The 27,319-nt window shown below is 38.9% G+C and overlaps 1 protein-coding gene and 1 long non-coding RNA gene across 2 annotated transcripts; one reads left to right on the top strand and one right to left on the bottom strand.

The window, feature by feature from the left end:
- The first annotated feature begins 641 nt into the window (after positions 1-641).
- Positions 642-21,016, top strand: LOC143711008 (uncharacterized). The gene is made up of 4 exons (XR_013194724.1): positions 642-725; positions 14,383-14,471; positions 17,423-17,527; positions 20,947-21,016. It is a non-coding gene; the product is annotated as an uncharacterized LOC143711008 (long non-coding RNA).
- Positions 19,304-24,965, bottom strand: tmem100a (transmembrane protein 100a). Its single transcript, XM_077202300.1, has 2 exons — positions 24,702-24,965; positions 19,304-21,674 (listed from the first exon to the last, which is right to left on the bottom strand). The coding sequence occupies exon 2, from the start codon at positions 21,620-21,622 to the stop codon at positions 21,182-21,184; it is 441 nt and encodes a 146-aa protein (XP_077058415.1). The 5' UTR covers positions 21,623-21,674; positions 24,702-24,965; the 3' UTR covers positions 19,304-21,181.
- Between the last annotated feature and the right edge of the window lie 2,354 nt (positions 24,966-27,319).

Genomic DNA, 27,319 nt, shown 5'->3' with positions numbered 1-27,319 from the left:
CTGTACTTACAGGGACAATTCACCAAAAAATATTTTTCTACAAGAATAAATGTTTCTGTTGAATTTTATTTTTACTTTATATCCTACACTTTGCAGAGAAAATACCTTATTCAGATAGACAATTGCATTACTTTTTTGAGTGAAAACCGAAAAATATTACACAGGTGCATTAACTAATAGTGATTTCTGTTTCATAGATGAATCATTTGGTTTTAATTTGCTAGCCATCTGAAAGATAGTTTCGCAAATCGGAAAAGAATCTTTCATTCTAGTGTATTCTTTTCAATTAGGTCAAATTGGATAGCAAAGCGCCTCATCGATTATTTTGTGATTTGCTAAAGAAATTTTGGGATTTCCCTGCTGGAAAAAAAATCGACTCTAATGAACGATTCTTTTGCGATTTTTTTGTCTATTATTTTTAATGATTATAGGTCAGATCGCTTTGCGTGGCCCAAACGACTCCTTTCGCGAATCGTAACGGGATCATTCAAGTAAAATTTTCGCGAAAAGTAACGGGATCTTTCTAGTAAATTTATTTTAGTGAATCGGTCGGTCGGTCGGTCGGTCGGTCTGAACGAAAGGTTTCGTGAATCGCAAAAGAATCGTTCAGTGTCATATCAGTTATTCATTTCAATGGATCAGCCAAATCGGTTAGCAAGCGGTCTGAACGACTCGCGAATCAAAACACTGTAGCAGTTCCTCGGATAAAACACAATGGGAGACAGGTAAGCTTAACCTGTTGAATATTAATTATAAGCTATATTTGACTTGACACAACTCCACGGAACTGTAAGCAAACGTGTTTCTTCTCGCTTTGTGCGTGTAACCTAACGTTAGGCCTACTCAAACCTGCGTTAGTGAGCGAGTCACTCGACTCAGATCATCGATCGCTCCTCGGCTGGCGCTGGGTCAGTCTGTGGGGTGTCTGGGAACCCTTTCCTTCCTGAGGGCTGCAGTGTTTGTGTTAGACCAGCCGAAAGCCCTTCTTCTGGGTGTGGGAACCGACTCCTCCCTGGACTCCACATTTCCTCTAGTCAAGGATGAGCGGCCGAAGCCCAGGCCGATCTGAGCCGTTACATAAAACGCGCATGTGTAAGAACAACATACACACATTACACATCATACAGAAGAAATACGTTGGCTCACCATATGTTCACAAATAACATTTCATTTATACAGAAGACTTTGTTTGCAGGTAAGCCCTAATTATAGTTTTCTGAGTAGACATATAGGTCATTCCTGGGATTCGGTGCCATTGTGTCCCCAGTTAAGATCATCTTACTGTCTTAAAATGTTGAAAAGTATCAAATTGAAACCTATTTTTGCCATAAATAACACCATTTGAACTCTAAGAATATTGAAATTGATTAAAGAAATTATTAAAAACTTTTTACAGTAGGCTATTTTGAACAACCACGTCCAAATTTTGTCCCCAGGTCTCTGTCGCCCATTTTCGTAATAAATAACACTTATACATGATTTTTCCCAACTTTTTTACATAGTTGGGTATATCATTAATAATTCTCTCTTATGTATATATATTTTTTCAATTATAATTATTTTTAGCTTGTCCCTCAATTTATTGTCCACCCTGTTATCTTGACTACTTTCCCTTTAAATGAGTTACTTTCGCAAGTGAGTGAGATCCTCGATTATTGTAACCTATTTTATCTTTAAAATTAACCTTAGTATGTTTCAAAGCAGCTTTACAGTGATACTAGGAAATTACAGTAACAGAGATTGTTTTGGTTTGACAGCAGCTCTAGAATAAAGTTATTGTCCAGCTAAAGTTAGTTTTGATTGATTCACTTCCGTTGCAAAGATCATTAGTTATTAACATAAGGGCCGCTAACACGACACCGTTCTAACAGAAAACCCTTAACGCGCTCCGGCCGCTCATCCACCGAACAACAGTGTCTGGTGAACACTATTAAGGGAAATATGAAAAAAAGTTAGTAGAAAAATCCTATTTTTAAAATTACAGTTTTATAGGCTATGCAATTCTTTATTTGATAAACCTTCTATGTTAGCCTGTTTCGGTTCATTGGCTGACTTTAGGTCAGAATGTCCACCCTGTTATATCTGGAGAGCTAACAGAGTGGACATCGAGAGTGAACATAGTGATTGTAATAGTAATTTATGTTTAAAGTTGAAGAAGTAGTGCATTTAAAGTCTGTTTGCGATGTTTTAGATATTGTTTCCCATCTAAATCCAGTTCAAATTAAAGTAAAATTGTAACTGTTTGTGAGCGATAGGAAATCATCCATCCATCCATTCTTTAGACCACTTTGTCCATCACTTGTTATTCATTTGTCCACCCTGCTAGTGCTAAGCAGGTTTTTTTTTTATTACAATAATTTCTTCAAATTAGCACAAAAAATACCTATAATTCAGTGACAATGAAAATGTACTATAGTATATCAATACTGTAGTACCTTAAAAGTAAACCAAAATGCCTTTTAGGCTTTTGTACCTGTCCTTATGGACATTTTTGATCTTCATTTATTTTGTTTAATAAATGGTTAAATGTATTTACCCAAGCTTGACCAGAATATATATTTTTAGGTGTTTTACGTCACCCTATCAAGACTACACAGAAATGTATTAAAATGTATTAAAAACTGAGTTTGATTTCCTACACTTTATGATGATTAAAAGAATTAAAAGCACAGAATACCAGAAATTACCCATCTGTGCTGTTCATATGTTCTAATCAATTAAAAAATAGAATATAAATAGAAATGATTTACTAGTTGTCATCCATTTAGAGCCATAAAGCTATAGAGCCTAGATGTAGTTGAGATCTCTGCTGAATCTCTAGAGGAGAAACATGTAAGATTACTGGGTTTTTACTGAGAAACAACTGGAGACTTTTCCCTTTTAATCTAAAAACAGCTATTTTTATATGAGTGGTTTTCTGCGGGAAAATAAATCTGCAGTTTTCTAAAGGCGTCATCTGTGTATTTCAGTTTTCCTTCGGTGGGTCACACACTTTGCCCCGAATTCGGCCTCTCTTAAAAAGCTCCACGGAAAACCCTTTTCACGCTCGTCCCTCGGCGGAGGAGGAGGCAGGAATGTTCACACTTCACAGATAATAATAACGCCCTGCGATCTCATAAACACACACTCCCGCTGTGGCCGACAGTAACCTGCTCACATCTTTAAATTTGACATTACTATTAGAATAAAACAGTTGCCATAAAAGGTCTCTGAGACCCCAAACGGAGAAGTCATGGAGTTTAAAAGAGTTTTATAACATGATGTTATTTAACTTTTCCATCTTTCATTTAAAGGGAAAAGTAGACAAATTAACAGGGTGGACAATAAATTGAGGGACAAGCTAAAAAAACCTTGATAATAATTGTTAAAATAAATTCAATAACTGAAATATATATATAGAGAAAATCATTAATGATATACCCAACAATGTAAAAAAAAGTTGGGAAAAATCATGTATAAGTGTTATTTATCATGAAAATGGGCGTTTTAGAGAGAATCCTTACTGATAAAAAAGTTGAAATAAAATCATGTAGGCCTATATTAGTTGTTATATTTATCATGGGCGGCACAGTCCATGGGACAAAATTGTGTTGTGGTCGTTCAAAATGCTGTTAAATGTTTTTTTTTTGTTTTTGTTTTCAACTTCAATATGTTCAATAGATGAACTAATCATCTTCAAGCACACCAACCTGAAGAAAATGATCTGTTAGATGAGTGTTCCTGTGACTAAACACACCACAGCCATCGTGTCATGGCGCTTTAATGCATCTCTGGAGGATGACGGATGAACTGTGAGCTTTTCTCACAGCAGGGCCGAGGTGAGATAAAAGGAAAGTCTGCGGTGTGAAGACCGTACCTCTCATGACATCAGCGTTAAACGCTTCCCGACCTCCACAGCTGCTGTGCGACACACACCCTCATGCTTCCTGCACTCACCGTCTCAACTATTCACTTCAGTTACCCTCGGAAAAACGCCCACAAAAACCCCTCGTTGTTTCGTAGATGCACGAAAGCCTAATAAAATGACCTTTGATTTGGTTTTAATAGTGCGTCCCAACATTGATGCATTGTGAGTGGATATAATAAATGATTCATTCAGAAATACTGCTTTGAACTCAAATAGTCCATACGACTGCTGTGTGCTATATTCCAAGTCATAGTTTTTTGTGAGGTGTTGAGTGAAATATAAAGTCGTTATTTGCTGGACATTTTGCAGTTACAGTGTGGCATACATCAGGAAGAACATACATTTTGGTGTGCGGGATGCATGATATATCGGTATTGGCTCGATATACGATCATTTTAAATGTTATCGCTATCGGCCTAAGAAGAAAACTTGGCCAATATATCAAAGCCGATAAATAATGGATTATTTTCGTGTTCAGCTGAGACCTTGTGCACTGTTCGCCATGATGGTTTTGATTTGCTTGAAATATGATTAGAATCACTTCAAAAAAGGAAAATACAGTTCAGTGTAACATGCAAGTCTGTCATATAAGCTACATCAAATTATAATGAGAATATTATAATGTGTGCTTGGGACGTAATCAGGCTCTCAAAAGTTATATAAAAACTCGGATTTAGATTTATCGGGTTTAAGAATTATCATATCGGGTTTACCAAAACGTTCATATCGGTGCATGTATATATGTTTATAATATCTGATGATGAAAACCAGCCAGAAAAAGTCTATACAAAAGTCGTTTGCTGCCTTCAGATGAATGACAATTTGCCTCTGTTGATGTAATTAATGTATCTTAAATAACAGACATTTTTACTGTAGAATTGAAGTGCATATATTAAACAAAAATATGAGCTTTACATCATTTTCAGCCTTTAAAGTTCAGATGAAACAAAAGTTTCAACAGATCTTTTGGGTTACACTTTATTTTAAGGTGTCATTGTTGCAGTGTAATTATATATTTAAGTACTGAGTAATAATAATTAACTACATGTACTTACTATAGGGTTAGGGTAGGATTAGGATTTGGTTGAGGGTTAGTTGCATGTAATTATGCATAATTTACTGTTATTACTACGGTAAGTACATGTAACATATGTAACAAGGACACTGTAAAATAAAGTGTTACCATCTTTTCTTCTGCAGTGATGATGTATTTTTGTAGGCCGAGTCATAAGTTCGCATCACTCTGCTTCCCTCGACAGAAAACCAATAGGATTTTTCCATTGGCTTTTGGATTATTGCCCAAATAAGCTCTAAGATAAATCAAATGTTTCTGATTACTGCATTTGTTGTTCATCATAATAATCTTCACAAATTAACACAACTTCTATGAATTTTGAAGCCTAAATTCAATCGCCAGAAGTATAAAGCTAAAGTAGGCTATAAACGAACTACAACACTGTTGCATGACTTCAACGTCAGCAAAACTTAAGAAAAAAGTCTGTCTTTATTTAAGACAAATTTCCACTGAAAGTTCGAGTTATAGCCTATACATTTGCAAGAGTGTGATTATAAACACAACGAGGTTATGAAAGCGACTAGAGAGTAGATGAATTTACCTGTTAATTGTGTTAATTTTTAATGCCCTCAGCTTGATTCTGGGTTGTGGCCTACATTTTTTGCTTTAAAATAGCTTTTTGGTCACTTTTAGACAGAAGATTTAAAGAAAATGACACGTATACAACAAGACACTGTAAGGAACTCAGCTTTTTGGAAATATTAATAATCAATAATATCTTGTTATTATTAATTATAAATATTTGGGTCAGTTAATTGGATTAACTTGATGTGGCTGAATTAATATTACAATCAATTAATCAGTTCTTCCAACGAACTATTTTGATTATTAATTTATTCTAATAAAGGGTATCTTCCATGGCCACCGAAGAATAATTATTTCTTCGCCTGTACAGTACTTTGAGCCAGTAGCAAAAACCGTGATCGTTAAGTGACTTGTATTGCAAACAAAACAGAACCAAATACATATTATGTACAAGTTTTATTAACTAAATATAGATATTTATATGAATATAAATAAACTAAACAACATACACACATGAATACATAAATAGGTTAGTGATAGGATGAAATTGGAAACCGGAAGAGGGTCTATGAGAAGAACCATCAGAATTTCATTTTCACATTTCATTGAATTGAATACTTGCATTTGTAATGGGAACAATTCTTGAAGTTGTTGAAAATTGAAGTCGTTGATGGTTCCGGCAGTGTCAAGTGGAAGTTGGTTGAGCGTTCTCTTTCTCCAGGAACGCATGACTGGTTTGGTGAAGGCCTGGGACTCTGTTGAGGCCACGCCGAGCACCCAGGAGAAGTGAGGAAGTCGGAAGGATGGGTGATTGGAGTCGTTGTTGGTTGGAGTCTTTGTTCCAAAACTCCTGAGATTGTCCTTGGTTCTTTGTGAGAGAGTCTTCTCTCTTTTCCATGAGGCCGGATCTGGTTGGAATCGAGGCCTGCTGGGCCCTGGGGCCCCCGTGGAGGGGGAGGGGGCTCCCCAGTCTCACCAGAACAGTGTTGCGGCTGGATGAAAAAACTAAGAGAGGGCGGTCACTGTTGCCTGCCTCTGATATACCCTGAGAAAGAACCAACCCCTAAGGTTTGAATGGACCTATGAGTAAGGTGACATGTCCGAGAGGGGAAGCGGCTCTTAGTTGATTTATGGTCTTTGTCCCCAGCATGCTTAGACTGTTCATTCAAGCTCAAATAGACATAACAAATTCACATTGCATTCTAAGAGAAGGTGATGTACATCAAAGTGTGTGTCATTAAATGAGGATTAATTTGCTAGGAAGCATGATACAGGTGAGGTTATATTGACCGTTGGGTGGTCGTTCAACCACATACACCCCAATCAAACATACCATGTTGTTATACCTAATAGTACACGAGACAGTAAATCATCACAGTTTCTGTGAGGCATGTTCCTTCATAGATCAGAGTAACACCGCAAAGTTTATTTAATTAAAGATGGTCTCTCTCTCTTAAGCATGTGGCGCATGTGGCCACATTCCTTTGAGGTCGTAAAGTCTGTTATCAGTCTTAAAGTGTTCTGTAACCGGACACCCGGCTGACAAAGTAACTTCATTTGTGAGGTTAGTTTTGGGGGAGAGTTTCATAGACCTTTATATTCATTAAATATAGTGAATATGAATAATTAGTGTGTGTCTGATTGGTCCAGACCCTACAACACTATCCCTATAATTTTACGCAACTAGCCTATATCACTTGAAGCAAAAATCCATCCTTATGTCCCTTTAAATGTCTGTGTTAAAAGAGCACATTCATCCGTTTAGTGAAGCTGATTGCTGTATATACAACCTAGGCATTGGGTCTTCATTTATTTTTAACTCGTAACTGCTGTTGGAATGGTAGCTTGGTAAATTTGTTGGCTATCAAATATCCAGTATCTCTGCTCTCCATAACTAAGGTATTTGGTACATTATCAGCGCTAGCAGTTCAAACTAACATCATGTAATTTCATTAACATTAAGTTGACCTTCAAAATTTATGTGAAAAATCTGACGAGCCGCCACTTCATGAATAAATTCTTCACAATGAGATCAATAACATGCATTTAGAAAATAGGATACATTTCATGCCGACTTTAAACCATGTGGATGTCGACACAATACTTTCATTTTGATTTTTCTTAGTTAAAACATGAGTTGAGATTTTTTTTTTGTGTGTGTGTATGTGGTAATCAACATTTAGCAACAATTGCTGTTGACTGGATTTTTCCCTCAAGGGTCATAATATTTCTTGCCTAGAACCACCTTTTCTTAATAAATGGGCCCTTGTGGTAAAAAGTGCTTATGTGAACTACACACATTCACATTGCAGCAACGTGAGTAACTATGACAAGCTTGGATTGTATATGAGTGGATTAGGTGTGTGTGTGTGTGTGTGTGTGTGCGTGTGCGTGTGTGTAAAATAGATTAGATAGATAAGATAAAACAATTTTTCATAACAAATAAAGTTATACATAATAACCGAAAAAGGTGTAGGCTGAAGCCTTTGCTTATTACGCCTTGTTTTTAAACATTTTCTTAAATTTACAAAGTGAAATACACAATTTTAATTCCTTATCCAAATTAGTCCATAGATTTACCCCTTTGACAGATATACATCTATTTTTATATTGGTTCTTGCCCTTTAAACATATTTTATCCTCTTAGCTTATACTAACTTTCTCTTATTTCGAACAGCGTGTGTGTGCGTGTGTGTGCGTGTGTGTGTGTGTGTGTGTGTGTGTGTGTGTGTGTGTGTGTGTGTGTCCTGAGACTCATTGATACTAGTGCTGATGTCATAGTGTTTTCCTGAATCCCAGCTCTGAGATCATTGTCTAAAGAGGTTGTTCAAAGGTCAACCGATCTCACACGTCAAGAAACAACACGACCCAATCGACAGCGACACTGGGCCGCTTCCTTTGAGATTTCATCTAACTGTTTTCACAAAACTTTCATCAACTGCATAAAATACACAGTATACAGCGCTTTAGTACACATTAATAAAACAGACAATGTTTACAAATGAATACTTAGGCAGTAACAAAACTCTAATCACAGAGATTATTTACACGCTGAGAATGATAAACAGTGCAAAAACAGACTATTTAATAGTAAGTGTGGTAAATAGTCATTAAAAATTACATGATCCTTCAGAAATCATTCTAATATGCTGATTTGATGGTCAAGAAAAAATTCTAATTATTATCAATGTTGAAAACAGTTTCAACATTTTTTGTGAAAACCGTGATGCATTTTTCCCCAGGACCCTTAGATGAATAGAAAGTTCAAAAGAAAAGCATTTGCTTGATACATAAATCTTTTCTAACATTATAAATGCCTTTACTGTCACTTTTTGATCAGTTTAATGCATCCTTGGTGAAAATGTTTGAACGGTAGTGTAGCTTTATTATGTTCACTTTTACTCAAACAATCACAAGCAAATGAATTACTCACTGAGGATAATGTTTTCTCATACAGATTTCTATCAAACATTGCTCTGCGGTTTCCCGAGCGGGAGGCTTGACGTCTTTCCTTGTTTGGGGCATTGTGGGATACGTCTGTCTGAGGCCGATGGACGCAGCTCTGCATAATATTTGCAAGACCTCTTCATGAGGGAAAATTGAACAAAGGCTGACCGGCCTGAGCACCGCACTCCTGGGTTTAATTAGGAAGTGTGTGTGTGTGTGTGTGTGTGTGTGTGTGTGTGTGTGTGTGTGTGTGTGTGTGTGTGTGTGTGTGTGTGTGTGTGTGTGTGTGTGTGTGTGTGTGTGTGTGTAAGGAGCAGGGTGGGACTATTGCAGCAACAGTGGGGAAAAGAGTACTCGCCAATCGATCAGTGCGAGCCAGAGTTTTGTGTCACAGAGGACAACAGTCTGTGGTTATCATCACTCACGCACTGCTCCATTCAGACGATTGTTTTGCCGATAGTGCTGCTCAAAGCGGAGGTAGAATTGGTGGAAATCATTCAAAAACAAAAAGCCATTGTTTCATAAAAGCTTTACCACCTTCCAGCCCAGCACACAATGACTTAGCCGTCTCCATAAACACACACAGGGAAACTGACTAGGAATGAATTGTGCATGCTTTTATGTGATGTTTAGGCACTTAAAGGTGCTGTATGTACGTTTTTGACTGTACTGAAGCATAAAAATACCATAATATTTTAAGTTTGCAGATATTTAGGAAACATGCTGAGGTCACATACCTGTTTCTCTGAAAAACACTTCTACAGCCAGTTATTTTACTTTGAAATATGCGTTTCGTTTCAGAATATCTGTTTTTGTTTTGGTCTGTGGGATATTGCACGTTGCAAATTTACCCAATAGTATTTCGACACCACAGGTTGCCAGTTGGCGAAAAACACAGCGTATTGGAAACCAATAGTATTTCGACACTACAGGTTGCCAGTTGGCGAAAAACACAGCGTATTGGAAACCAATAGTATTTCGACACCTCAGGTTGCCAGTTGGCGAAAAACACAGCATATTGGAAACCAATAGTATTTCGACACTACAGGTTGCCAGTTGGCGAAAAACACAGCGTATTGGAAACCAATAGTATTTCGACACCACAGGTTGCCAGTTGGCGAAAAACACAGCGTATTGGAAACCAATAGTATTTCGACACTACAGTTTGCCAGTTGGCGAAAAACACAGCGTATTGGAAACCAATAGTATTTCGACACCTCAGGTTGCCAGTTGGCGAAAAACACAGCATATTGGAAACCAATAGTATTTCGACACTACAGGTTGCCAGTTGGCGAAAAACACAGCGTATTGGAAACCAATAGTATTTTGACGCTACAGGTTGCCAGTTGGCGAAAAACACAGCGTATTGGAAACCAATAGTATTTCGACACCACAGGTTGCCAGTTGGCGAAAAACACAGCGTATTGGAAACCAATAGTATTTCGACACCTCAGGTTGCCAATTGGCGAAAAACACAGCGTATTGGAAACCAATAGTATTTCGACACCACAGGTTGCCAGTTGGCGAAAAACACAGCATATTGGAAACCAATAGTATTTCGACACTACAGTTTGCCAGTTGGCGAAAAACACAGCGTATTGGAAACCAATAGTATTTTGACACCTCAGGTTGCCAGTTGGCGAAAAACACAGCGTATTGGAAACCAATAGTATTTCAACACCACAGGTTGCCAGTTGGCGAAAAACACAGCATATTGGAAACCAATAGTATTTCGACACTACAGTTTGCCAGTTGGCGAAAAACACAGCGTATTGGAAACCAATAGTATTTTGACACCTCAGGTTGCCAGTTGGCGAAAAACACAGCGTATTGGAAACCAATAGTATTTCGACACCACAGGTTGCCAGTTGGCGAAAAACACAGCATATTGGAAACCAATAGTATTTTGACGCTACAGGTTGCCAGTTGGCGAAAAACACAGCGTATTGGAAACCAATAGTATTTCGACACCTCAGGTTGCCAATTGGCGAAAAACACAGCGTATTGGAAACCAATAGTATTTCGACACCACAGGTTGCCAGTTGGCGAAAAACACAGCATATTGGAAACCAATAGTATTTCGACACTACAGTTTGCCAGTTGGCGAAAAACACAGCGTATTGGAAACCAATAGTATTTTGACACCTCAGGTTGCCAGTTGGCGAAAAACACAGCGTATTGGAAACCAATAGCATTTCAACACCACAGGTTGCCAGTTGGCGAAAAACACAGCATATTGGAAACCAATAGTATTTCGACACTACAGTTTGCCAGTTGGCGAAAAACACAGCGTATTGGAAACCAATAGTATTTTGACACCACAGGTTGCCAGTTGGCGAAAAACACAGCGTATTGGAAACCAATAGTATTTCGACACTACAGTTTGCCAGTTGGCGAAAAACACAGCGTATTGGAAACCAATAGTATTTCGACACTACAGGTTGCCAGTTGGCGAAAAACACAGCGTATTGGAAACCAATAGTATTTTGACACTACAGGTTGCCAGTTGGCGAAAAACACCGCGTATTGGAAACCAATAGTATTTCTACACCTCAGGTTGCCAATTGGCGAAAAACACAGCGTATTGGAAACCAATAGTATTTCGACACTACAGTTTGCCAGTTGGCGAAAAACACAGCATATTAGAAACCATTAGTATTTCGACACTATTGCTCTGTTGCTCTAAATGCTCACTAGTTCTGAAGTTTGGAGTCAGTAAGTGTTTTTTTTAAAGAAATTCATTTGATTTTTTTTTATGACGGACGAGGGTTTCGGAGGCAGTGTGTAAAGAACTCAGAGGGCAAGAAAATAGCAATAAACTCAAGCTAACTAAAGGAATTGGTTTTGTTGTTTATGTTACACCCTGACCTAGACCAGGGATCGTAACACTTGATTGACACAACATGAGGTCGTATTTATTTTTTAATGTGCGGAAAGTTGTTTGGCAACTTACATTTCAAACTACAAAGTCAAAATTCATGTTTGAGGTATGTTGAGTGAAGTTATTTACCTATATATTGAAAAATGTTGTTCTAAAGTCTCACTAGTTCTGAAATTTGGAGTCAGTAAGTTTAAAAAAAAGAAAATAAATGCTTTTATTCAGCAAGGATCCATTAAATTGATCAAAAGTGACAAAAAGAGTAAACAAAATGCACCAATCGATTCCATCATCCACCCGGAACAAACCGTTCCCTCGGACAGCCTCTGCTCCAACTGGCCAGGGTAGGTCAGAGAGGCTGGATGTTTAGGCCAAGCCTGCGCTTGACACATTTTCTGTGAAGGAAATCCTGACACTGAATCGTGCCCAGGACGGTGCACCCTCCCTGGGATGCCCGAGCGGGTCAGAGGGGGTTGAAGTTTCCCCCGAGGCCACACTTTGTTTTTCATCCAACCATCAATTCCTACATTCAAGCCTGCTGACTGCACTTCTCTGGGCTGCCAGCAGCAAACTATGCACTGGTTTACTTCTCTGGAGGTCTGTGTTTGAAATGATTCAAAACCTGAGTACAGTCCATCACACAGCCGCCTGAGAACCAGACTCAAGAGTCCGAAATATTTTCGTATTCGTCATTCGATGGCTCTAAGTTGTCAAAACACCTCTCAAAGTGCTTGCTACGGATGCAAAAACACAGAAAACAAACCCGACCCAATTTTTTTATGACGGATGAGGGTTTCAGAGGCAGTGTGTTAATGTGATTGACACAACGTCAATCGAAAATTTTGGACGAAAATTTCGACCTCAGTGTGCGAGGACCTTTAAAATTAAATCCTGTCCGGGACTGCGCATCCTCCCTGGGATGCCCGAGTGGGTCAGAGGGGGGCCATTATTACCATGACCCGCCAGGCAGTGTGTAGGAAACCATAAGTCTTTGGGTTCCAGGGGGTTGCAAAGCTGAATCTTAAAGGATTTGATGGAAAGGCACCACCAGGAGTTGAACCTGCGGCTTATTTTGACTCAACGTGGGAAACCTCACCCGGCCCTGACATGGAAAGGAATGCTAGTCTAAGTTGGACCAGGCATATAGAGCTGTTTTTTTATTTTTTTATGAACAAAACACATCTACTGTATATTGAGCCTAGTTTACATAGAGCAACATTTGAGCAAAACAATCTTCCTTTGTGAACTTTGCTTCCAAAGAAATGTTCTTAATAAAAGTTGTGAAATCACTGTGTATTCACTGTGGATTATGACATTGTGAATTTCATTGAACAGTTGTACCAATTTTCTTTGTATTTAAGCGCAAATATGCCCCCTTCTATGTTCTTCCCAGTTACATATTAAGTATCAATGATGTTGCCGATGTCCCTCCTAAAACATAAAGAGTGTAGATAGATACTGGATACAATTTATGCAAAGAGCAGTTCAGATTATTTGAAATGTTTGACGTAAAATTTAGATCGTTGTCTTTTGGTTTCTTAGCAAATCTGAGTTTGAGACTGTTTTGAGATCTGTTTTGATCTGTTTTGCACGTGAGATTGGGGACATTTTCCCAGGAGAAGTATCTGAGAAGTAGGATTCATTTAGTCTCATGGCAATACAATTGAGATTAAATAGATCCTTTGGCCATTTTCTTTCCCTTGAGTTTCACTCCATTTCTCAACTTTCAACCAGTGACAAAAAGGTCTGCCAGCTCTTTCTTTTGAAATGAAGATCTCTGTTGCAACACCGCAATTGCATTTCAGAGTTCAAAACGTTGCAAAGTCAAAGGCCTTGAGTTTATTTTGAAGGCAATAATGAAAACCTCACATTTTCTTATTCCTTCCTTCCTGTTCTTTGGCTTTTATTCACAATCAAAGAAAGGAAGAGAACTAGGGAGTCACCCTGTCAATGTGAATAAAGTGAAATTGATGACGGTAACTTATCGTTTTTACTGAGATGAATCGCTGAGATCGGTGAGATCAGTTGTGTTTTATCCAATCTTCCTCCTGAATGCATGCGGGTTCAAAGTCATGTCACTGCCAGGAACTGTCTGGCACAGGAAGTGCAGTGATCCCACGCTGAGATCTTTCATCCCTGCAGCCATGACAGAGTTTTCAGAGCATTAATTGGCCGTACTGTCTCTCTACAAGACACTTAAGCAGATCTATAGGTTTCTAAAACTCCTCAGTTCAGGCTGTTTTTTGTTGTTGTTGTTGCTTGCAATGTGTTAAATTGAAGCTCAGAACAGCAGGAGTGATGCTTCGGTCTGTTAGAAACACAATGCTGCAGGATGACAGATAACTTTTTAGTGTTTCGCCAACTTTTATGGGCAAAGCAAAAGAATTCCCACAAGGAATAGCTTCTCATTCTCGTGTTTAAAGTGAGGAGCCGCTGTAGGAGGTGAAGCACAGTGCATTTCATTCATGAATAGAAACACTCCTTTTAAAGGTCTTTCCCACTGCATTAACACAGAAACCATTTACTCTAGTTCACTCTGCTCTTGTTTAGATGATGTCAAAGGTCAGACAAGAGCCCAAAGCAGAGACGAATAAAAGCTGATGGAGCTCAGAGGAGGAAAACAGTGGATACTTTGCAAGGTTGTGGTCATTGATCAAAGGATTTCTCTTTCATTTCTCATTTATCAACTTAAGAATTATATCAGTTCCCAGCAAGCGTCTAATAGCCGTTCAATAAAAGACGTCTAATAGCCGTTCAAACACACAGCCCTGACGTTTAGGCTAAAACAAGGCAAAATTTGGGCTGTCAGTGAAAATTGAATAGACGTCTAAACCATAGCCCAAGAATAGACTAGTCATCTAAATTACGAACATGTCAAAGAAATGAAACCAAACTCATTGTAATCACTGTTGACTTTGCTTACATGATGGAAGATGCTACATCTCGCAAATTATTTTGGCAAAAACGACATGTAACCAATTTCAAGGTTATTTTGGCTAGAAGTGGACTACTCATAGCCGGACTATACCGGGTCTAAAGTTAACCTAAATGACAGCTTTTGCTTGCTGGGTTGTGTCTCAGACATTGCTCCTAAAATTAAGTAAATGACAATTGTTGACATAGTACTGAGCATTTAACCCTGGGTTAATGTAGCTCTGGGTTTTTTTGTTCCAAAGTAAATTGCTGCGGTTTATTGTTTGCTGGCAGGACCGGATGAGCTCGTTCGACCTTCTGATTTCTCAAAGTCAGGTGAAGAAACGGCTGGAGAAAGTAATGTTGTGCTGAGGCCCAAACACTGAGCCACCCCTCACTGTGAGACCTCAGCTATGTCTCTGTCCCCAGGGCCACAGCAGTGATATTTCAACAGACAGAGATCTTGGGTTGTGTTCAGGAACCCCCTGCTGCTCCTATGAGTTGCATGAGTCCGTTTAATCAAATTAAACTTAAAGACAGAGAGATGTTAGAGTTAAACCACATGTTTCCCTCAGCCTTTTGGTTATTACTTTTTGGTTATTATTACATGTCTTGAGGGTTTGTCTACACAGCATGAGGAATGAAACGTCACAAATGTAATATTCTTTAATTCACAAATATTCAGCTTGAATAGTTCAGTCAGACAAGGTTGTCAGTTTTGAGCATTTTCTTGTTGTTTTGTTCTTCCAGGGTGGTTAAGTGGTTGCTACAGGGTTCTGGGTGGTTAAGTGGTTGCTAGATTGTTCTGGGTGGTGGTTAAGCAGTTGCTAGGGGGTTCTGGGTTGTTGTTAACCCGTTGCTAGGGTGTTCAGGATGTTTAAGTGGTTGCTAGAGTGTTCAGGGTGGTTAGGTGGTTGCTAGGGTGTTTATTAAGCAGTTGCTAGAGTGTTCATGGTGGTTAAGTGGGTGCTAGAGTGGTCTGGGTGGTTGTTAAGCGGTTGTTAGGGTGTTCTGGGTTGTTGTTGTTAACCAGTTTCTAGGGTGTTCAGGGTGGTTAAGTGGTTGCTAGAACGTTCTGGCTGGGTGGTTAAGTGGTTGCCAGAGTGTTATGGGTTGTTGTTAACCAGTTGCTAGGATGTTTGGGGTGGTTAAGTGGTTGCAAGAGTTCTGCCTGATTGTTAAGCAGTTGCAGTTGCTAGTGGTTGCCAGAGTGTTATGGGTTGTTGTTAACCAGTTGCTAGGATGTTTGGGGTGGTTAAGTGGTTGCTTGGGTGTTCTGTGTGGTTGTTATGCAGTTGCTAAGGTGTTCACTGTGGTTAAGTGGTTGCTAGAGTGTTCTGGGTGGTTGTTAACCCGTTGCTAGGGTGTTCAGGGTGACTAATTGGTTGCTAGAGTGTTCTGGGTGGTTGTTAAACAGTTGCTAGGGTGTGATGGGTGGTGTTAACCATTTGCCATGGTGTTCAGTGTGGTTAAGTGGTTGCTATTGTGTGGTTAACTGGTTGCTAGGGTGTATTGGCTAGTTTTTGTCAGTTACTAGAGTGTTTTGAGTGGTTGTTAACCGGTTGCTAAGGTTTTCAGTGTAGTTAAGTGGTTGCTAGAGTATGCTGGGTGGTTAATTGGTTGCTAGAGTGTTCTGGATGGTTGTTAAACAGTAGCTAGGGTGTTCAGGGTGGTGGTGAAGTAGTTGCTATGGTGTTTGGGGTGGTTAAGTGTTTGCTAGGGTGTTCTGGGTGGTGGTTAACTGGTTTCTAGAGTGTTCAGGGTGGTTAATGGGGTTGCTATTGTTTTTAGGGAGGTTAAGTGGTTGCTAGCGTGTTCTGGGCGTTGGTTAAGCAGTTGTTAAGTGTTCTAGGTGGTTGTTAACCAGTTACTTGGATGTTCAGGGTGGTTAAGTGGTATGGTGTTCGGGGTGGTTACATGGTTGCTAGGGTGTTCTGGGTGGTGGTTTCATGGTTGTTATGGTGTTCTGGGTGGTTATGTGGGTGCCAGTGTGTTCTGGTGGAGGTTAAGTGGTTGCTAGGATGTTCTGGGTGGTTATGTGGTTGCTAGGGTGTTCTGGTGATGGTTAAGTTGTTGCTAGGGTGTTCTGGGTGTTTAAGTGGTTGCTACTGTGTTCTCTGTTTTTAAGGGGTTGCTAGGGTGTTTTTAGTTGGTTCAGTGCGTGCAACGGCATTCTGGTTGGTTAAGTGGTTGATAGGGTGTTTGGGGTGGTTAAGTAGTTTGCTAGAAGGGTTGGGTGTTTACAAATGTAATAATGTTAAGTTTACATACTAGAGTAAATTAATTTGACCTAAACCAACTAAATTATGTTGACCCAAATAAACTGGAAAATAATTGAATTAACTAAATTAAATTAATGTTCTTCAGTTAAATTAAGTAAGGGTAGTGAATTCATTTTTGAGTGTTAGATTAAAAACTTAAATGACTAAAAGTGGTACTTGAGTACTTTAGCACTTGAAATCCTAAATTCAGAAAAACTAAAACAGAAAAATTAAAATTAAATCTACACCGAAGTACTAAAAACCAATACAAATGACAAAGTAACAAAATTACCAAAATTTAAGTTAGAATAAAAACTGAAAACATACAAATAAAAGCTACTTCAAAATTTGAATAAATAATACAATAGTATGAAATAACACTGGTCTCATTTGCGTTTATTTTTATTTCTCCAAAGGTCTTTCCAGACGAGAAGAGGATGACCTGGTCCTGGGCGTCAAACATCTGATCTACTGCATGTGTCGGGTGTCAGCCCATCTCTTCTGTGCTGTGTGTTCACCAGGTCGTGAGGGACGCTGGCTATCGAATCTGACGAAGTGTGTCGTGGATGCTGCTCTGACGCAAGCAAACCATTGAGTTGTAGTGTCTGGTGTCAGGGAAACGCATAGCAATGCAAATGCTGCCTATAAATACGTCTCGTAAGTCTGGCTATTTTAAAACACCATGTCGAAGCGAGTAGTTCAAGGCCACAACCTATCACCTATAGAGCTGGTCGAGTCTGGGGACTACAGCTGTACTGCTCTAATGGACTGTTGTTTTGTGCTTTTACACAAATAGAACATTTCCGTTTTTCAGTTCATGACGAAAATACAAAATCTCTGTTTTTTATGTTTAGTTAACTACATGTGCAAGTATTTCCCTTTCTTTTACATTTTGCTTGCCAATATCTGCCAAAGTGTTTTAGGTGGTTGCCAGGGTGTTGCTATGGTGTTCTGAGTGGTTAGAGTATTGCTATACGGTGGCTAGGGTGTTCAGGGTAGTTGCCAGGGTGTTTTTTTAATGTTTCTAAAGTTGTTTGAGTGGGTTGAGAGAGCGTTGCTATGCGGTTGCTAGGCTGTTTAGGGTAGTTGCCAGGGCACTGCTTTAATGTTTCTAAAGTTATTTGAGTGGGATGAGAGAGTGTTGCTATGCGGTTGCTAGGGTGTTCAGGGTAGTTGCCAGGGTGTTGCTTTACTGTTTCTAAAGAAATTTGCGCCGGTTGTGAGATAGTTGCTATGCAGTTGCTAGGGTGTTCAGGGTAGTTGCCACGGTGTTGATTTAATGTTTCTAAAGTTATTTGAGTGGGTTGAGAGAGCGTTGTTATGCAGTTGCTTGGGTGCTCAGGGTAGTTGCCAGGGTGTTGCGTTAGTGTTTCTAAAGTGATTTGCTTGGTTGAGAGAGTGTTGCTATGCAATTCTAGGGTGCTCAGAGTAGTTGCCACGGTGTTGCTTTCTTGTTTCTAAAGTGATTTGCGAAGTTGCGAGTATTGCTATGCAGTTGCTAGGGTGTTCAGAGTAGTTGCCAGGGCGTTGCGTTCTTGTTTATAAAATGATTTGCGTGGTTGTGAGAGCGTTGATATGTGGTTGCCAGGGTGTTCAGAGTAGTTGCCAGGGCGTTGCTTTAGTGTTTCTAAGGTGAATTTTAAAACAAACAGTTTGCAAAACAACAAACTGTGTTAATTGTAAAATGTTAATTGGATTTGACCACATTTTATAATTGTTTGCCTACATGCGAGTAATTGTGATAGCGATGCTTGACTTAGTAAACAACCACACAGTCTTACTCAAATCTGGCTTTCAATTTCACTACTCAACAATAAAGCAACAAACTATATGTGTAGTGAAGTCTGGATCATCCAGGCACACAATGCGCAGTGTAGTCATGGAGAACACACTGTAAAAGAAAGAAACATTTCCTTCCATTCATTATTGAAAGTTTTACTCACACGAGAAATCTCATTACAATCGGCCCGACCCAAAGCGCTCATTAACCGAGACTTCAAACAAACAGCAAGAGTGATTGGAGAAATGATTAAAGCCAGTCGCCTCTAAAAGAGACGCAGACTTCAGTGCAGCTCATTCGATCAGAGTTCAAAGTCATAACAGTTAGTTTTATCATTCGACTTTTAAAATGGATGCTTCGCCAGTCTGTTAAATGCACAAATATAATGACACATTCAACTTTAATGCAACAGTTACTATGAGGTTTACAGTTTAATGAACTATAATTATAATTATAATATAATTATTCAGATTATTTTTGAAATCACTCACTCCACATGATACCACAAGATAACATATTCTGTTTGCACAGGAGTTTATTAAAAATAGTTCAGTCAACAGCTTACAGATATAACATTTGCAAAGACACTTATGACGATTACAATCATAAAATAATTTGAAACTGAATTGTTGTTAAGATACATTCTTTTCATTCTCCCATCAAACATAAGCACCTGAAATCAATGATTCACGATTTTCATTTTGTTAAAATGATCAAAAGTGCTCAAATACATATAATACTGTCATCTTAAATGCGGTTATCAGTCTTTTTGAGTTACTTCACATACCGCTCAAGTCAGAGCATGTCTGTCGTCATAGTCCGAAGTACAAGAATATAAACAAAATAAACTCAATAAAAGAAAATAATAGCATCTGGTTTTCCAGCCGATTGTTGTTTATACATCATAACACAAGTGATATAAGTACCGTACGTCCATGAAAGTGACATATAAAGTAGCTGGGTGTCAGAAAAACGCTCTCAATGAAGAAAAAATATCATTGTTCTTCATCTCCTCATTGTCCTCCCTTTCCTTTATGTCTCAAAGTGCGTCTTTCCATTAATCCGACCGGACAGGAAGCAGCTGTGGATTAATACGGTACTTCCCGTCTCTGGGTTTGCACAGCGGTTACTGGTCTTAATTTTGCCTTGGCCCGCGTCCCAGATAACCGAACGGTCCTGCCTGACAGGCAAAAGAGACTGAGGAAAAAACAAAAAGAAAAAAAGTGCTTACAAACCACTTGAAAGGTTTGCTAGCGCTGCGGCCCGTTAGAAGCTGTGAGGTCGTGAAAACGAGCGTAACCGCTGTCCCACACTGAAAAAAATTACTTTCTTACTGTACATAGTATTTGTCTTGTTTTCCAAGTCATTCTTAAAATCAAGATACATTTACTTGAAAATCAAAATCCCTTTAAAAGGGCCTATTATGCCCTTTTTGCCTCTACTAGAAAAAGGTTTTCATGCTTGAATGTTCAAAAATCATTATTTTTCACATATTCTCCATTGTTGCGGCTCCTCTCTTCCCAGTCTGTCAGTAACACCCTGTTTAGTTCCTGTCTCTATGTAGCCCCTCCTTCTGAAAAGCTCAATGTGCTCTGATTGGTCAGCTGGACCAGTGTGTTGTGATTGGCTAACAGCCTTGAGCATGTTTCTTAAATGTCACGCCCATATAACCGTGAGTTTGAACAATTCAACCAGACATCACCTCTTTATTTATCTAATGTCTTTGACGGGAATAATTTAAACGAGGAATATTGATGTGTTCATTCGCGGACGATAACTCAAGACTACAATCATGCAATATGCAAGATTGCAATAATTGCAATAAATCCAATATTTGCGATTTCAATAATTTTAATTGCAATATGCAATAAGGTCAAATTTATCAAAATTAAGTGAGTTTATTCTTAAAACAAGAACAAATATCTGTCAATTAGATAAGAATAGTAAATGGAAAACTAGATTATTTTTCTGACCTCATTGACATTAGTTTTAAGCATAAACCCACTTCATTTTGATACATTTTTCAAAAAACATGACTTAATAGTATCTCAAATAAATGTACCTTTGATCTTAGGTATTTGTAATGGAAAACAAGACAAAATACTGAGATTAAGAAAATAAATTATTTTTTGTTGTTGTTGCAGTGCACCTGTGTTGCAGTGCACCTGTGTCTCGACATCTGGACGCATGAAACTGCAAGTCTGTCTCGATTAAATGCTCCGAACGCTCATTCTGAGACCCATTCGTGAAATCCCATCATCCGTTTTTTTCTCCGAGATCACTCGGTTGGTCTGAACCGGGGGCAAAACATCTGGACATTGTCCCTAAATGTGAGTGTAACGATGGTTTGACTCATTCGTCATGAAGGTTTTTGGAGTCCGTGCTTGTGTCGAAATCAGGCGAAGATGCTCCTCTGATGGGCCATCAGGGCTGTCTGACTCTCTCTTCTTCTTTCCTTTTTTCTCTCCATTCGCACCTTCCAGCAGACGGCGCTCAAGGCGAGCAGCACCAGCCCGGCCGAGAGCAGCACCAGTCCGAAGTAGGATATGGTGGAGCCGTGAGAGTTGAAGCTGTAGGCCACGGCGGTCACCACGATCCCTGCGATCAGGACCACCACGCCGAACGGGACGGTGCACCGGTAGCAGGAGAGCTCGGCTCCCCCGGTGGCTGCCGTCAGCTGCACCTCGTTGACCAGAGGAATGGTGACGGCCGCCGGTGGCTCGTTGTTGTTGGTTTTCTCGGCCAGGATTCGCTCGGGAGCTCCGGGGATCGTCATGGTGTCTTTCACAAGCTCGGCGGGCATCGCAGGGTCAAGGGTCAGTGTGTTTCGAGGCATCAGCCGAAGTCTGAGCCGCCTCTACTCTCTATTGTTCTCACCGTTTCCACACCTGTAGGAAAAGCAAGGCAATTTATTTACAGGGTTTTATACAATAAGAAAATGGTTCTAAAGCCTTTTTAAGAATAAGCAATAGAGCACTGCAGTATTTTTGGAGGCCGAAGTTTTAGTCGCATAACATCGGTTAACGGAAACGCAGTCATTTTGCAATAGTTTTTTATCTCAAAAGTTTTGTGCAAATGTGTAACGGAAACATGGCTACTTTGGTTTCCTTAACGGGATTCCATTGCCTTTTGGATTATTGCAAATTGAAATTGCAAATTGAAAATGCACCTAATGTGTTTCCCGAAACCATAATTGTCGCAAAGTGGTCGTTCAATCACATTGGTTAATGATGTTACAAACATGGTGGAGTAATAACTACTTTAAATGAATCTGTTTGAGATCAAATTAATGGAAGATGTTTGCTATAAATTATGGACGTGACATCTGAGTACTATTTCTAATTTTTCTCAGTTATTTTGCTTTATTTCGAGATTCAATCATAGGCTCGTTCTTACATACTAGAGTACGTACGCACATGTGCACTCTTCAGAAACACTGCTTTAAATCTCTTGACAAATTAAAAGACAGAAATTACATTTGTATATATTCCAAATAAAATATACAGATTGTACTGAATGTCAGCTTGCTTATTTTGCTCAAGATAAGGCTTTATTGAATCCACACGTCATGCAAACAAGAAACAACTCTTCTAACCACAGGTCGAGATCTGTCGTTCCAAACACACAACTTTGCAATGCTGTTTGCGAATGTTTGTTAGAACGATGGTTTCGGGAAACACAGACTTGTTGAACTATGCTTATAACGACAGAACTTTTGGGAAACGCACCCCTGGGTGGTGGTCATTGCATTGCTCTGCGATTACTATGCTGTTCTAGGTAGTTGCTAGGGTGTTTTGAATGTTTTTGTGTGTTGCTAGGTTGGTTGCTAGTGGTGTTTGTTTGTTTATAGAATGCAGAACGAGTTACACACTGAAGTGCAATACTTAATGATCTAAACAAAGCCCTAACTCGATGTATGAGCAATAGTAATAGTGATGGTTGAGCGAGTAAACACATGCGAGCGCAGGGCAGGTCTGTAGAGTTGTTTTGGTTTTCAAGCGGGAAGAGCCCCCAGATCCCCTTTCTGACCGCAGACGCAGGCGGACCGTCGTCTGAATGACGCAAAGAGAGCTGCCACATTCCCTGGAGAGCCCACGATATGACATTACAAACCGGCTCATGAAACACGAGCGCCGTATAAATTAACAGTCATTTCACAAGGGGCTTTTTCTTAAGAGGGTCAACAGGACTGCCAAACGCCTGTGACACTTCTCTCTGACCGTTACGCATTACAGCTGCACAATTTAGCCTGGATTTTAACCCTCATGTGCTTCAGATTCACCTCAACACGTTTCCATTTAGAGCAGATCTATACTAACAATATAAACTGACTGATATTGTTATTGAACTTTAGTTTTTACCTTAAACTGAGCATGCAGTTTGTTTGTTTTTCCAGAAAAGTGACGGGGTACCCATGAAGGGTCGTAACATTGTTTCATTATAGTAAAAACACAATACACTCAAAAAAATAAATTTTGCCTCTTGTTAAATTTAATTAATTAAAATAAGCAAAAGGAACACGATTGTTTAATATTTTGTCACAACTTAATTTAATTGTGTTCAATCAATCTAATATATTTAAAACTGAAGTTTACTTAATTAATTTGTGTGAAAACTACATGAATTATTTTTGTTGACAACTAACTTGGCAGTGGATCTGTAGCTCCCAGCATGCTTTGCAAGGGACTGCATTATGAGGGTAAATTTAGGGATTAAAATGTTATTTTATGTGTTTTTCAGTAAACGGAAAGATGTTGTTAGTTGATGTTAGTATTTAACGTTCAGTTATGTTAGAAACTTAGAGGACTTTATGTAATGTTTTTGAATTTTGTGGTTACCATTATGCAGAAGAGTGACGACTGTGTTTAGCCTGTGGGAACTCAGTAAACACTCCATATGCATTAAACCTCACTTGCATCCCTGCCTAAGTCATATCTAATATTACTATGCGAAAAGTTGTTCTAATTATATTGACTGCTAATCGCTAATATCATTGTAAGTAACTATAGAGTCAAACTAACTAAAATTATAATGTTGACGATTTTAGACAGGACAAAAATTAAATCTGGGTAACTTGACAAAATTCTATCTAGTAGGAATGACACAATTATTTTAGTAGTCTTGACCAAATTAATTTAAGTTCACACAGCAAGATTACAACAAGTCATTTCAAACAAATTCGTTTGTGTTGGATAAATATAATTCAATTTCGTGGAAAACCTTTCCTTAATTTAATTAAGTTGGTTCAACAGATTATTTTTTTGAGTGTACTATAAAACAAATCCTATTAGAGTGGCAAAGTCATTCACAGAATCTGAAAATGGCATTTGCTTATGACTTTATAGCCCAAACAAAACCAAGGTAATATTATTTTCATGCATAACTAGATGTTTAAAATATCAAGCTAAATCTCGTTTATAATCAGTTGTCATGAAAGTTGATATAGTCATAAAATATCAAATCATTGGCTACATTAATGCTGTTGTATGTTTTCAAAGTGTTAAAGTGTGTTACAATCTTTTAAATAAGTGCATTTGTGCACTAAATATGGCAAATACAGTATATGTATTGCTTTATATTTATAGTGAATTAAAATGCTATTATTTATGTATTAAAACTTTTGTTTTGGTGACTTAAAATAATATATAATCTTTATATTATTTAACAATTACAATTACATTAAAACTTCTTAAAGTTTTAAAAATTAAAAATTACATTAAAAGTGTTTTTGAAAAACCGAAAAGGTTTAGGCTTGTATTTCTGTAGCTATATATCAGAAACTGCATGCATGAAGGCAGCAGAAACATTCACTAATGTCACGTGCAACACCCTTACGAAAATACTATTTTATGAATGTGTAATAATGAGTTTGGTGCATGCATGAAGGTAATTTGAGACGGGGTCGAGTCATTCACCTCGCACGTGTTTTCCATCCTCCTCTGTAGATCCTATTCAGCAAACCGAAGGCGTTAAAGTCCCGTTATACTCCAAGCACAGGCTGCTTCCAGAGATCTCTTCCTCTTGAAGCGTGTTGGAGACTGGCTGTGTGTGCAGGTCTCATTCACTAGAAGTGCGTCTGAGTTCCTCCTCCTCCATGTGAACTAACGCTGCTTCAGTCTGAACACACAGGGAGGGGCGTAAGCTTTGTAAACCATGTCATCTGCTGCACGATATGTGCTGATGGTTTGCAGTGATGGTCATGTAATAAAGTTCATTGAGAGGAACTATATTACCATAACTGCAACTTTCAACCAAGCGACCTCTCTCTTGAATCCAACACAGAAGTGACTTAAACTGCAGTTCATCGACTGGCCACTTAAAGTCAGGCTGCAAAAGAGAGTCACTCCCATAAACCCCCATGTTAAAATGCCTAAATTTACAACAGAAAAGAATATGTTTACAGCCTGGTACAATAAGTGGTTTTGGTCTATATAGGAAATTTTGCCCTTCATGACAACTGTGAGGGGCGTGAATTATTTTTATAACTCATCCTTTTAAATTATATTAAACCTTAAAGTTGTGCATAATTAAGGGCGTGGCCACTTGAGTGACAGGTGGATTGCTGCTGTTGTCGGTACTAGCCGTTTCTCTGTTAGCGTCACGTCACCTCAGCTAATCCGCCTCTTCGCCCTTTTTCGGTTATCCGGGATTGATGCGCTGCCTAGATGGTGACGGCTGGCTCCGCCTACTTTGGGCCTCAAAAATGCTCTTCAGAAACACTACGGAGTGCGCTCCTTTTAAAGGGGTGGTAAAACGCATTGTTTTGAAGGCTTTATTGTGTTTGTGGGGTGCACTGTAACATGTGTTCATGCTTCGTTTTTTAAAAATTGCATTATTTTTCATATATTTTACCTTTATTCTACACTGCTCTGTCCCTCTTTGTAAAAACGGTCTGATGGTTTCCGGGTTCTATGAAGCCAGTCCCTCAAAACTACGCAATGGGCTCAGATTGGTTAGCTGGCCCAGTGTGTTGTGATTCGCTAACCGTCTAGTGCTCGTCTCCCGGAAACGCCACGCCCCTTGCCTTTACCGTACTTTGTGCTTTGGTGTATTATAAACAATGGCGTCAATAAAACCAATCGGACCCGGGAAACGTTAGTGTAGATGATCGAGCAGAACCTGTTCAAGAACGGCTGTTAAACGACGTTTCAGAAAGGTTTGTTTTTTGTCTCTCATTACCTTTTAGATACGCTGTTATTTAATTGTACTAATTAATATAGAATTACAAAAAAATAAGCCTCATAAACAAGAATTTCATAAAATCGTTCTAACAAATTATACTACAGTCCTCAAAGGGATTTTTTTGAGTAACGACTGCGGATCTATAGTGATCGTTTCTGACTGTATGCCACCGTTTTGTATTTTTAGAACGATTGTAGACAAATATCTGTTGACAGAACTATTAACCCAAAACGAACACTAAACATCGGCTGCCAAATCAAACACAGAACCATGTTTAGCATGCCTGTAGATATACAAGCATGTAGATAAACATAAAAGCTCTAAACAAAGAATAATTTACACTAATTCCATGTTCGCTGTTGAGATTTAAAAAAAGTTTGTAATGTTAGGTGTTTGTCGGATAATGTTAAGTATTTAGAGCATTTAACAAACCAGCAGAGCATTTAGAGCATTTAACAAACCAGCAGAGCCAAACTGCGATGTCTGTTTGTTTATTTCCTTGCTACAACGTACAATTAACAATACGAACTATTACAGGAAAACGCATCGACGAAAAATAAATCATACTTACAGGTTGTGGCTCGTAAACAAAAGCTTTTGTTTTTAAAGTTGGAGCTGCTCCATCTTTCAGGACAAGCCGATGTGCGAATCCTGCATTGAACTCGTCACGTTTGTGGAAGCTTTCCTCCGTAACATGTGCAGCACAGAGAGCGAGATATGGGTCATAATTATGAGGGAACGAGTTAAAAATAGATGATACCATTGATCCCTAACTCCCTCGTCCCTAGGAAGGCTGAACAAAGTGGACCTTATGAAAATAACAGCAGCGTTTCGACGGCATTGCGACAACTCATCTACAAAACAGCAAAATAAAATGGCCTCGCCCAGCTTATTAAGTATTCTCGGAGGAGGGGTTTATGTAAATAATGGGATATGCTGACATCAGCAACCCTGGATGAATGTCGTGTAGTCCAAAACCGGCGGTTTACTGTAGTCCTTAGAAATTGAATTTTTTAAAAGCAATTATCTCCCTTGCTTTGAACTTTGAGCGCTGTAACTTTGCAGATGTTGCTTATGCTCAAACAGCAACATTGCACACTAGCTAAAGTTAGAAAAGTGAAATCGTGTTTTACCACCCCTTTAAACACATTGCAAGGTTTCCGCCAGTAGTGGGTGCTCATGCAACATAAGCAATGACGTACATCCGAGTGAACAAGACGGAGTGAAGTTAGCGAGGGAAGGGCATAAAAAAGTGGACTTAAAAGCAGCCTTTGTGTTTTGTAACTTTTGAGACCGTTTTCATGTTCAAGTAGCAACATTACACACTGAAGAATGCTGAAAATGTTGAAAA

Source organism: Siphateles boraxobius, unplaced genomic scaffold, assembly GCF_051911475.1.
Source record: "Siphateles boraxobius isolate OS27281-9 unplaced genomic scaffold, OSU_SipBor_1 49, whole genome shotgun sequence".
Taxonomy (NCBI): domain Eukaryota; kingdom Metazoa; phylum Chordata; class Actinopteri; order Cypriniformes; family Leuciscidae; genus Siphateles; species Siphateles boraxobius.
The sequence above is the reverse complement of the archived record's forward strand: the minus strand, read 5'-3'. Positions and strand labels throughout refer to the sequence as shown.

Excerpts from the sequence above, each read along its gene's own strand:
- tmem100a (XM_077202300.1), bottom strand. The coding sequence starts at position 21,622 with ATGCCTCGAAACACACTGACCCTTGACCCTGCGATGCCCGCCGAGCTT.